General features: G+C 34.9%; 1 protein-coding gene across 1 annotated transcript in view; it reads left to right on the plus strand.

Moving 5' to 3' along the window:
• Positions 1-13,345, plus strand: part of CDH9 (cadherin 9) — a 97,657-nt gene that overhangs the window by 70,280 nt on the left and 14,032 nt on the right. Inside the window, exons 4-9 of the mRNA XM_005423856.3 lie at positions 2,664-2,783; positions 4,873-5,040; positions 8,748-8,935; positions 10,225-10,478; positions 11,660-11,796; positions 13,186-13,307. Coding sequence (XP_005423913.2) covers positions 2,664-2,783; positions 4,873-5,040; positions 8,748-8,935; positions 10,225-10,478; positions 11,660-11,796; positions 13,186-13,307 — 989 coding nt within the window. The remainder of the gene's footprint in view (positions 1-2,663; positions 2,784-4,872; positions 5,041-8,747; positions 8,936-10,224; positions 10,479-11,659; positions 11,797-13,185; positions 13,308-13,345) is intronic.

A 13,345-nucleotide genomic window follows, 5' to 3' on the forward strand; every position in this document is an offset into this window, starting at 1 on the left:
GCTGATTTCCTCTGACAAATGTGGTAAGAGGATGCTTGTGAGGTAATCTAGACTATAAATAAACAAATAAATGAACAGATCATACTGTGGCTACCATTCAAGTGGGGCAAAGATAAGGCCTACTTTTCTTTGATTAAAAATTTTTGCCTCTTTAACAACTATTCCTAATTAATATTTAGTTCCTTTATTTAATTTCTTTTATTTCACTGTCATTTCTGACCCAAAAGGCTAAGAGAAATTTCTTATCTCATGAAAGAAAGTTGCACAAGTACTGTCTATCATTTGTGAGTATCCTTCCTTTTGACACAGCAGACAAAGAGAGTTGGCAAAGAGAGTTAACTGCCTGCTGACACTGAATTTTTTGAGGCTATACTCTTGTTAATAATTTTTCACAGTTGTACTATTAGTTTAACAGAAATAAGGAGATTTGTAATACTATCTTTTCACCACATGAAAAGTTTCTGTATGGCTGCATCTTCTGTACACTCCTCAGCAACCATAATTATATGGCACTTGAGCCTCAGGGAACAAAGACAATCCAATGAGACAAACACAGAAGTCTCTCAAAGACTGCCCTAAGCCCTGTAATAACTGCTCTAAAAAAGAAAAAACAAAAACTATCTCAAAACAAATTCAACATTTTTTCCTCTTCACCAAAACAGTACACTGGGAAAATAAAAAAAGAACATTAATGTGCATTTGGTTGCTATGACCATTCTCAAACATCTCTGTCAGTCCCATGACAGTGCCTAGATCAGGAGGCCGCAGAAAAAACCTTTTCTGATTAAGGTATTTTTGTCGGGTTTTTGGTGATGGACAGCTAAATTACTCTTGATTTTTAACTTTTAAATGCTACAACATCACACGGTATGAGCAGATATTCTATTGATTATGTTTTTTATAGGCTAGCAAGAGATATTGATTCTTTCCCTGTTTGCCTTGAGGAGGCGGGGGATTTAACTTGCTTTTCTGAAAACAGATGGGACTTATGGAACTTTACAATTATCAAAGAACTGTCTTGATTTTTTGTCTGGATGAGCAGTTCTGCTGGACGCTGCTGGTGATTGAAATGTCCTTAAATATTCACTTCTTTGGGATAACTTTTACAGCTCATCTTGGCACACAGATGACCTCTAGCTGTTTAACCAGGCAAAAAGTAATCCAGATACCTGATGACAAAAATCATCTTCAGAGTCTGATGATTTGTGGCAAAGCATTTTACAACTTTTTTGTGCTGGTTTGTTGCAGAGAGAGAAGTATTCATTCTCTCTTGACATGCTCTTCAGATAACCTGAAATATTGGGAATTGCTGTGTAGGTAAAACTATTATTTGTAAAGCTGTATTATGAACTATGAAAAAAATAGTTGCATCTAACAGGACCTGATAATATTGTTCTCTCACAAATTGGTTTTGATAACTCTGGATTTCTACTTTTCCCAATCCCTGGGATATGCTCAAAAGCAACAGCACAAATGATTCACTACAGTGTCATTAATCACAGGTAAATGAGGGTCTTCTAAATTTACAGTCAAGACACACATTTGCCTGCAAGTTATCTGAGGGAACTTCAATCTAGGGAGACTGAAGGTATACAAAAATGGGAAATTATATCAATTAAGTCGACAGTGCTTACTAGAACGTTTTCTTGCAAAGAAAGTGAGATATAAAAAAAAAAATCCAATTAAACTCCCCCCACCCATGCCCCCAAAAAAAGAACTTCTTCTCAGTCAGCCTTTTTCCCCTGGCAAGGAGTCAAGCACCTTTACATCTCTAGCTATTGGACTACCTGCATCTCTCTAGACATTTGTCAGCTCTAGATTGTGTGAGCAAAATGCATTCTGACATCTAACTGCTAAGGAAAAAAAGAAAGCTTGTGAAAGATACCTTTGTGCTTTTATATCGTATAAGAAAGGCTTTACGGAAGCTTTCATTTGCTTCCAACCCATAAACTACACCAAATGTATTGGCTCACAGTACTCATAATCCCATATAACCTATATTTTCTTTTTTATGATCACAGGACAAGGGTAAACTATTGTCACATAAAATAAGTAAGTGCCAAAAAACATCAGCAGCATTTAATGTCCTATATTCGCCAAATAACTTTGACCAAGAGGGAAAAAAACCTCAAAATCCCACAAATATGATTTCTTATTGCAAAGCCAATCTTTTTTAAAATAGAACCTCAAAAATCAATTTAAGAGGAGACAAAGTGTTTTATTGAGCCAGAATTCAGACACTTGACATTTGTCATCTGAGCAGAAATGAGTATAAGTAAATTTGCTTTAGGTTTATTTATTAATTAAACCAAACCTTTAAGTGAACAGTTTCAACTGAAGTTGTGTTGTTGTCGGGGAACAATCTTCATATCTGTTTGATCACCAGAAAAACCTAATGCTGTGCTGGGTTTCAAAGATGTCCCTGTCAGTCCCTGTGTGTTTATCTTGTTAAACTGAAGCGTAAATCTTAAGTGATAATGATTTTAGGTCCAGTCACCAGGAAGGTGGGATTTTATTTATTCTCTTGAGTAGGATAACTTTGGATTGTTCCAGTGGATGTTTATGATTTCTAACGGAATTCAATACTTCAACAACTGTATATGGTTTACAAGAAGTAGATGCCGTCCTAAAATCTGCTGATTCTTTGCTTGGTACCCATTTAGGTACATCTGTTATTCAGGTGACAGCCACAGACGCTGATGATGCCAACTATGGGAACAGTGCCAAAGTGGTGTACAGCATCCTCCAGGGACAGCCATATTTCTCAGTGGATCCAGAAACAGGTTAGCAATCCATTCAGTCTCACTGGAATCAAAATAAAAGTATGGGGGTTTTTTTCTTTTAAAATAATATTAATGCAGAAAAATTGCTTTTCTTGGTATAACTAAGATTTTCAGAAGACAATTGCTAACCGTAAAGGCCAAAAGTTAAAAGGGTCCAAAGACTCATCAAAATTAGTCACACGCCTATTTTACACCAGTTTCTGGGAATTTCACCTGTTTATCGTTAAAAAAACATTAATAGGACCTGGACATTTTCATACTATAAGGTAAAAATAAAATCTCACAGACAATTAACTATTTCTAAAAGTTTGGAATAGATCCCTGACCACTGATTTTTAATCAGTTAATTTTTAACTTAAGTTTTTTTTTTGAAGTTGTATTATGATTCCAAGTTATGGGAACTGAAGCAAGTATCATTCATGCTTTTAAGTTGAAATGAATGAATTGAAGTCTTTTTCACTCATGCAAGGATTTGGATAAGAGACAAACACAAAATAAATTTAAAAAAATAAAAAGTATGTGAATTTTGGATATCTATGACTCAAAATTAGGGGTCAGAAAATAGAGATGTTGCCAGAACTCTCCTATTCCAAATATCTGATCCTTAGGCACTCAAGACTCAATAGGCACTGCATTAGTTTTTCTTGCACGTTATCAAAATTATTCTGGTTTTCTAATTGAGAACTTAAGTGCAACTCTGTCCAGAATCTCTGAAGTTCCTAATCCATTGAGAGTGCTCAGATGATGGCTAACTTTCTGTTGAAACAATTTGGGATTTTTTCTAAATACAGCAAAGACATAATATGCAAAAGATAATTAATGACAAGGCTACAATTTTAAAAGGGAGCATAACAATTTTGCATTGGATAAAAGTGTTTGAATTCCCCCCCCCCCCCCCCCTTTTTTTTTCTCTTTTCTCCAGTTCCCTACTCAAACATCATTACCAGGCATGAGCAGGGAAACAGGACGTGTATCACATGGGCAATTAATGATGGCAGCAGGTGTTTAGGCAGGCAGGCAGTAAGGGAAACACCCAGCCTTTCATCTTTGGTTCAGGGATTATTTTCTCATTTTAATCCAATTTGCTGTTTTATGTTACATGTATTAGTAAGCCTAGGTATGATAATCAGAACCTGGTAATCCTGGCTCAGACATAAATGTCATAAGCATTAAGCTGCAAAGGTTTTTTCTTTATTTCACTCACATGCTAGAAGTATAAACTTTCCAGGGTTACCTTTTTTTTGTGTGTAATATCAAACTGAGCCTATAATGAAAGCCTTCTTCTGAGAAAGAAAGGGAAGGGCTGTGAATCCTCCAAGCAGAAAAGGACACTATGCTTACATTTTCCCACTTCACAAAAGAAAACTCTGCTCACTCCAGCTTTCAAAAGTCACTACTCTTCTGAATAAAAAAAAAAAGCTTATCTTGGTTTTCAAAAAGGAACTTTAATGAAGTGTACAGCACCACATTTGGTTTTCTCACCTGAGACGTTTATTTTTTTTGTGTACTGCAAAAGTGTCTGAGACATTCAAATTACAGTTATGAAATCCTTCAAATTGGACACCCCAAAAAGATTTTTCTAAACTAATTTTAGACTCTTCTCCAATTATTTTGTTAGCTGTAGCTCCTGACTTACAGTGGACATCACTGAGCATCAAAATCAATGATCTATTACAGCCCAGAATAATGAATCCTGGGCATGTTAGAGTTCAGCCTTGTGCTATAATATCAAAATGTCACCAAGGCTGAAGATTGCACAATATAGTAAATAATAACTTGGGATAGAAACTGCAAAATTTCATTAATTCAATGAACATATTGATATTTTTTGTCATTAAAAGAATAATCAAATTGATTTAGCAAAACAAAAACAGTGAATAATGTCTGTTACATTTTTTTGTCTTTGTTCTTAAAATCACATTAAAGCATCCATAGATTGAAAGGTTTATTGCAGTATACCTTGTTGTGATTGCTATGGATTATCATCTGCACAGTGTATCTGACAGGAATCCATCTAAGAGCTATGAGATTATAGTGGATGGGGCTTCTCCTTCACCTCTCTGTCTCTCCTTTTTTTCACTCCTTCAAGGCATAATCAAGACTGCTTTACCAGACATGAGCAGAGAAAATAGGGAGCAATACCAAGTGGTCATCCAGGCTAAAGACATGGGAGGCCAGATGGGAGGACTATCAGGGACCACCACCGTGAACATCACACTGACTGACGTCAATGACAACCCACCTCGCTTCCCCCAGAGTATGGAGCATCTAATGGTTTGCTTTTCCAAAGAACCTCTCAAAAATCAGCTGGTTTGCTTTGGCCATCTGGAAGTTTGGGGTTTTTTATCGCTGTTTTTGTAGTACTTACCCACTGCTGTGCCTGTTTATTTTGCAGCATTTCAAGGCAAATGGGAATCTCTGACTACATTTTTTTAACATCAAATTCTTTGTTGGAGTGATAAGCTTCTCATTCTTACGCTGCTTATAGAAATATAAACTGTAAAAATAATTTAGGCCAACTGCAGGGACTTTAGGGGAATTTAACTACAAAATATAAGGATCTGTTCTTTTAGTTCCCTGTGTTGAAGCAAGCAAATACATTGCAGGTTTTCCAATGTTCTGATTTCCACAGGCAGAGTTGATCAGGTAATTTGTTCTGCTGGTGGTCTAAGCATTTGGTCTAGGTACTAGTAACCTGTGTTCAGTTCTTGAATGCTTTTGATAATCTAGGCCAGTCTGATACAATAAAATAAGGTTTTTTAAAAGTATCTTTGTATTAAAAAAAATATCAAATAGCAGAAAGCTGCACAACACAGAGAGCTTCAGAGTAATACCCTACAAAATTCTTTTTATCCTAGGCCAGTGTTTAAGTCCAATCTCATGTTGTTACAGTCAGTGTCTGATAACTGTTTGATAGGCTGCAGATAGGAGAAATTTACAGCCTCAGTTCAGTGCCTGCCAGAAAAGTGTCCACATAGTAAAATTTGAATTGCTTGTTCACACTGATGAGAGACCTGGCTCTCTTTACAGATCCACTAAGGACTGAACAAAGAGAGCTGATTTTTAAAATGCTCTCCTGGACTTGAATAGCACTTCAGTACCATGGCAATAAGTACGCCCAGAATAGTACAAACTGTTCAACCTAGTGCAGTTTTAAAAAAAATATTGGAAAACTCTGACAGCATGGAAGAATGGATCTTTGGAATTATAAATCACTGTTTTAATGTCTATCCATTATAACACATTGCTTTAAAAGAAGAGAGGCGAGGAGAAGCACTGCAACCCTCATAAAGAAACATAATTTCAATTCACATTCAGAGATCACTTGATGAGAATCACCTTCACATGGTAAATCCAAACTTCAATTTTTAACTGAAGTTCCTGTTCGACTTCATGAGAGGATACTTTTCAAAAATGTATAGTATGATGCAAGTCTATAATATTTTGGCACATAGGAATTCTGGAACCTAAACTATAATTTATGGTGACATATTGCATTGTAAGCCTCACTGTTGAATAAAATCAAATAAGATAAAAGAAAGAATGAAGAACATATAGAACTGCAAAATAATTAAAGGTTTCCAGTCCCCTTAGCCTGTGTTCTTCATGATGCTCTTCTTTCAAAATTAACTGAAACCTCAAGTCTATGAAAGTTTTTCTGATTATTTCAATAAACTTTGGGATGGATACTTTTTAGAGAAATTTACACAATTTGATGCCTCAAACAATGTTGTCCCTAGTATTCTACTTTGAACATCACTGAAACACACTGTGTGGCCTACAGAAGGCCAGCTGTGGGATCTTCCAATGCTGCAGTTTCAGTTGTGCTGATGATCCTTCCCTCTCATCTTTCTCCTCAGCAGGGTGGGTTTTAACACTTTCTAGGAAATCAAAGAAAGAGAAATATCAGGCAGATTTGATTTCTTCTTGGGGAGTTATGAAGAGGGGTACACCGTCAAAAACCAAACTGTTCTGGAAGTTTGCTTTTTATGAAAACATTTGTCTTCCATTTTCTCTTATGTGAAGTAACAATAGGTAAAATTGTTGCCCAAAGTAGAGGGTGAATGGAAGTTGCAAGCAACACCAGTTAATATCAAGGTATTTAAGAGCCAAAAATGAATTTCTTAGGGGGACTGGAGAAAGTAAAATGGCACTGTGAAGTTGTGGTTGTGCAGGCTGCATCAAGAAGAAGCATTTTCTGTTTTGTTTCCTAAAAGTAGTCGTGGAAAATTAGAAGACATAGGCCTAAATGGAATTAAAATGGCACTGTAATGAAAACCTTACACATTTTGAATTCTATTGTACTCCATAACAAATAGCCATCTCACATCCTGAAATGTGTAGCATTCACACAGCATCACAAAAATAGGAATGTTTTCAAACAAAAAAGCACTGAAGTGAGGTATTTATCTGGAAGGAGTAATAAGTACCATGACTGAATCTGTTCTTATGGTAGATCTGGCTCAGCTGCCAAACCCTTGAATTTTCAAGGATTCAAGGCTTGAAACTCATGGTTTAGCTTCCAGGAATCCTACCTTTCATTCCATTTTCAGACTGGTTTGAGGGAACAATATACATTTTAATCTGTGTGGATCACAGAAAAATGGGCTGCTGCTGAGTTTTCACTTAAAACCTTGAATTTGTAACAGCAACCACAATTTAGCAGCAAGCATTAGCTTCCATTTTGCTACACATCTACATGAATATAAGGTATTTTCAGGAACTCTCTTTTGTACTTAATCTTTACAACTGGGGACAGAAACTCATTCTGCACTTAGAATTTTGATACATTCCCTGTATTAAATGGATCAGGTCAGGATCATTTAGGTGTCTTAAAAGGGCATGTAAATAGAGGAAATAGTGTTGTTGCAACAAAGAGAGTTGACTGTACTTTGCTACAAGTCAATACAATTTATTTGTGTCTCTTCAGATGCTTTGAATAAAGGTTGTACACTTTATTAGATGCTAATTTTGTCACATTCTTAAGGTATTTCTCCAATGCTACTTCTTCACTCAGTAAAGTAATATGAATTTACATGAAAAAACAGATCAAAAGGAACATTGGATTCTGGCATGTTATGCACAAAATATGAACTCATCAGATGTGTTTGGATTTTTTTACATTTTCTTGGTAGCAAATAACAGAAAATACTGAATTTTAAATTTTTTTGTCTTGCTAATGAGGAAACATCTTCTATGTCTGCTTCTTCCTGGTGAAGAAATCCATCTGATTATTAGTTTTTCTGTTACAGCATGTCTTTAAAATTAGATTAAAAAAAAAAAGTTGTCAGAAAGTATGTTTGAATTCACTTTTCATACACACAAGCAAGAGTAAAGGGTCTGTGTAATCAGATTTCTTTCTAGGAGACTGATTATAAAAGTAACAATAGCAATTAACATGAACATGTGTCCAAATGCCCTTTACCATGACTCTTTACCTTGTACTATCAATAATAGATGAATTTATTATTTTCAAACAGAACACTTACTGCAATATATTTCAAAGTAATTAAAAGAAAAGGTTATTCTATTTTAGTCTCTTTCCAAAATCCTCACTGATTTCTACAACTCTTGTTTGAGAACAACCTTGAGAGAACAAAACAAAATCCTTTCCTATTTCTAAATATATCTATAAACATTTTTGGATAAAAAATATATATATAGTGCTAATAATCAGGGTAAGAACTGGTACCTCACCAGGTGCAAAGGTTTTGCACCTTTGTCCCTTAAAACTGAAGAAAAAAAGAAGTGTTATATGGCTTTGAAGAATAACTTGAATATTTTGACATTTTGTCAATCAACTCTAAATCCTGTTTTAAAGTTTAGTGTGATGACTAGTGGCATTTTTCTTACAGTGTTTGGAACTTCAAGTTACTTTAAAAAATCTAGTTGAAATTGAAGATAATTTTTATTCAGAAAAAAAATATTTCTCAAAACAATAAGTGTTTGATTTTGCTCTTCTAGGCTCCTACCAGTTCAGCTCTCCTGAATCTGCACCACCTGGGACTCCTCTTGGCAGAATTAAAGCCAATGACCCCGATGTGGGAGAAAATGCAGAGATTGAGTATAGCATCTCCAATGGGGATGGATCAGACATGTTTGATATCATCACTGACAAGGACACACAGGAAGGGATTATAACTGTCAAAAAGGTTTACTTTTTCTCCCTCTCTTTTATATGTACTTAGCTCTTCAGGTGTTACGGTTATTTTTCTTTTTCCAGGGGAAGGGAGGGTAGATCTCACAAGGGGTCAGGCTGCCAAGGAGCTGTTGTATTAGTTTTGTTCTTCTCTTTCTTCAGCAGGTATCTGCTATTTTCAAGTCTCAAGGGAAATTTACTGGCATGTCACTTCACATAAAGCAATATTTCAGGGGCTGCTGTCTGTTCAATATATAGACTCTCACACACAGTACTTTCAAATTAGGGCTGTGAAAACTTGGAGAGGTTCAGTTCACAGTGGGGTTTATCAGCTGATTGCTGTGCTAAGACTTACAAGAGTGGTAGGATTACCTGGAGCCTGATGAATTTGCACATCCAAGACTAAACTCTCCCTCTCTAACCTGTTCAAGAGCCAGTTATCCCCAGTACCTAAAATGTGTCTTGGTTTAAGTCCAGTCTTGGTGAAACTTCAATTGTTACATATGATGTCAGTGAAACTCCAAAGAGCAAAGACATTTACAGAAATTTAATTCAAAATCCCATGTCTGACAACATTATTGGTTGCTTTTCAGAATTCAGCCTCTTAAACTCTGAACACTTTTTTTGATTTTAGTGTTATTAAATATATCAGTAACATCAATTGATAACTACCTATAAATAAAATACCAATCTATAAACATATTTGGAAACACATATACTTGTTTATGTATATGTATCTATGAAGGTCTACCTACATATACATCTATGGATATGCATGATGTAAATGTCATATGGATTGAAAATCAAACTTCACAGATTTACTTTTTACTGAGGAACATGGAGACCAGGGACAAGTCTGGTTTGTTCCTAGTGGCAAACTGTAGATGGTAATGGGTAAAAGAAAGTAAAGAAAAGATAAGACAGAGATCATTTAAGAACTGGAATAATTGCTCTTTTTACTGCCAGTGTGATAAGACTTTACACAACTCCTTCTGTGGACTGAGTAAAACTTCCATGTTTCTATATTTTATATAAGTCAAAGCCTCCTGCTTTTTTCAGCAACCTGAGCAATTAGTAGGCAGAGGGATCATAACTGCCTTGCTATCCTATAATAATCTTTAGTTTTAGTGTCTAGAATAAGATCTAATATACTCCATCTTCTCCAAGATGGAGTAAAATTTTGAGCTTTTGTCCCTAAAAATGTTTCACCTTTTGATTTAGACTGTAAAACTTACTCACATGTTTTTAAAAGTGATGTAATTTTCTTTATTATTATTATTATTATTATTATTTGCTCCTCAGCATCTGGATTTTGAAAACAAGGTGTTATATACCCTAAAAGTAGAAGCAAGCAACACTCATCCTGATCCTCGCTTTCTTCAGCTGGGGCCATTCAAAGACACGGCTTTTGTCAAAATTTCTGTTGAAGACATTGATGAACCTCCAGTGTTCAGCAGACCCTGGTATTTAATAGAGGTAGATGAAGATGCCAAGGAAGGAAGCATTATTGGGCAGGTTGTAGCCCAAGACCCAGATATAGCAAAGAATGCAATAAAGTAAGCCATTATACAATATAAAATTCTTTAGATGTGGGTCAACAGAGAATAATGAGAGTGCAAGATAGAAAGAGGCTGTTTGGGTAATTAAGTACATGGGGGCTGTTGGAAAGTGTCCAAGAGAAATATCAATGTGAGCTTGTGAAGGTAAATACAATTAGCACAATAAGCGGTGCAGAGATTGCTTTTTAAGAACAGTCTACAGGAACCAGGTAAAAAGAAAGGAGATGTCAGCATTTAATTACCAGCATGTTCTAGTAGTTTCACCAAGCTGTTCATAAAATTATTCTTTTATACTATCTAAAACATTAAAAATTTTGTATTTCTGTGCTCCCTGATGCTTGATAACAGTCACACTTCTGTACATAACAGCCATGTTCCATAACTTAACTATTTAATGATCACAGTATATTGAATAAGAAATGATTGCAAGAAAGTAATGACAATTAGAAGTAAGAGTTCAGCGCTATGAAATTGCTGTAATTGTTACCAATCTGCTATTATTATCTGCAGTGACAAACAAGGCACTTAAGTTTGTCTATTTACCATGCAAGTCATTATGAAAATTGATCTCTGCATTTCTGAACAAGCCTTCTATGTACTAAAGCAGTATGTGTTGAGGTAGGAGGTGTAAGAGGAGGAGGAAAATATTTTTTTTTAAGTAAAATATGTATAAAATCTCAATTTAACCTGATAATGACAAGATTTTAAGAAGTTTCATATTAAAGAACAAGTAATTGAAAGATTTTTCTCTCAAGTTTTGTGGTCCTTGTAACGCCTCAAAAATAGATTTTTTATATTGATACTTTCTTTTGTCTGCAATAGGTGCCCTTTGGTGACAGAGTTCTCTAAGAAACAATTAATTTGCAAAAAATCATACCTAAAAAAACTTCACTTTTAGTTATTAGTCTAAAATTCACTTTATGAGCTAAAATGTAATTTCAATTATCAATCTAAAAGCCACCCACATAATAATTTGCTCTTCATCCTCCTCACTAATCTTAAAATTGTTTCTAAGTATTTGTAGCATGCAGGTAGTTAAGGGAAAACTTAGGTTAATTGTAAAGGAAACATTCTTGATTAAGCACAGTTAAAATTGGAAAACTTTCAGAGGTGGCTGTGAGCTAAACTGGAGACTGCGATGGGAGATTGTGATGCTCAATTTTACTGTATCTTGACAGATATTCTGTAGATCGACACACTGACCTTGACAGAATATTCAACATCTATTCAGGGAATGGATCCTTATTCCTCTCGAAGCCACTTGACCGAGAAGAAATTCCCTGGCACAACATCACTATCATAGCAACTGAAATCAGTAAGATGAAGATAAAATTTATCTCAGAAGAATATTTGAACTGAGAAAATGATTAAATTCTACAGTTTCTATGACTTACCTTGTTTCATTAGTCTTGCCCTTATCCAGATATTATTGATAGACAAGATATCTTTAAACACACATATAAAAGCCCAATTTATATTTTAAGCTATGTTTTGCCCATTTTTTACAAAGATATTTAGGAAGTCTCAGGTTCAATAAAACCATGTACAATATACATTAGATAAGTTAACTGGTTCCTTGAGATTTCACATCAAATAATTAGGCGCAGGTGTGATGCACTGGCTCTATTCCAAGCTAAGTCTTTGGGAAAATCCTTGGGAGAAGAGGAGAAAAAATGTCCCTGACATACAAATACGTTGTCAGAATAACCTTTGTAAATGAGAAAAAAATATGTTTTACCTCAAGTGATTTAACTCATCTCAGAAAATGGCTTTGTTTGAAGTCAAGACTAGGGAAATTTTTTGCCCTCCACATCTGAAGTAAACTGTGAGCTTAATCTTTCACCTGGATTCTTTCCTAATCTGTTAGATGCTTTCAGGCTAGATGCATCTTGCCTACCTTTTTTCTGAGGACGCAGTCATCAAAGGGGGAAACAGATGATTTTAGTGAAAAAGTTTCCTTCATTCTTTTATTCTCCTATTGATTCCCCTGGAGTCAATGTGCTTAAGAGCCTGAGAGTTGGGTAATGTGGAGAGATGAATCATATCCCCATTTTCAGAAAGATTTATATCTTTTACCTTTTCCTCTCAAATGCTTTTCATTGTTTTGTTAAAAATATTCTAGATTTTCAATATGCATAGTGTGAGAACCCTCTCTGGCAATACCTTGAGTTTGGAGGTTTGTGAAGATTGATTGATGATCATATCCTGCATATATAATTTTATTATTTTGTTTTTTGCAGTTAGGGGAGAAAGGACAACTTTGGTTTGAGTTTTTTATGGTTTTGTGTTTGTGTGTGGTTCTGGTGATAGCGCTGTTCACTGACACTCTTTTACTGCTTTATTGATTTGAAAAGGTAAATGTCCTTAGCAGCTCAGCCTCATGGAACAGCTTTTGCAATGAACTATTTCTTGAACTGATATAAAGAATACAACTCCCTAACAACTCAGTGATCTGTTTTTAATGTAAATCAATTTGAGCATATTTTATATTATATATACACATATATATATAATAATAGAAAAACTTCTTTCAAATATAAATAGGACTTTCATGTATATGTAATGTATGTCATCAGAAAATGAAATATAATTGTTTTAGTATAATCAAGAAAATTGAACATTTCTAATATCTTTTGGAAAAAAGGTATTGGATCGTTTTCATATACATATCTCTTTGTATTGTAATATTTTTTCTTTTTTTCAGATAATCCTAAACAAAGTAGCCAGATACCTGTCTTCATACGGATTTTAGACATAAATGATCATGCACCAGAGTTTGCCAACTACTATGAAACATTTGTTTGTGAAAATGCAAAAGCAGGACAGGTAAACCAATACTGATATTACCAAAAGACTTGTAGGGA

The sequence above is a fragment of the Geospiza fortis genome, unplaced genomic scaffold, assembly GCF_000277835.1.
Source record: "Geospiza fortis unplaced genomic scaffold, GeoFor_1.0 scaffold58, whole genome shotgun sequence".
NCBI classification, from domain to species: domain Eukaryota; kingdom Metazoa; phylum Chordata; class Aves; order Passeriformes; family Thraupidae; genus Geospiza; species Geospiza fortis.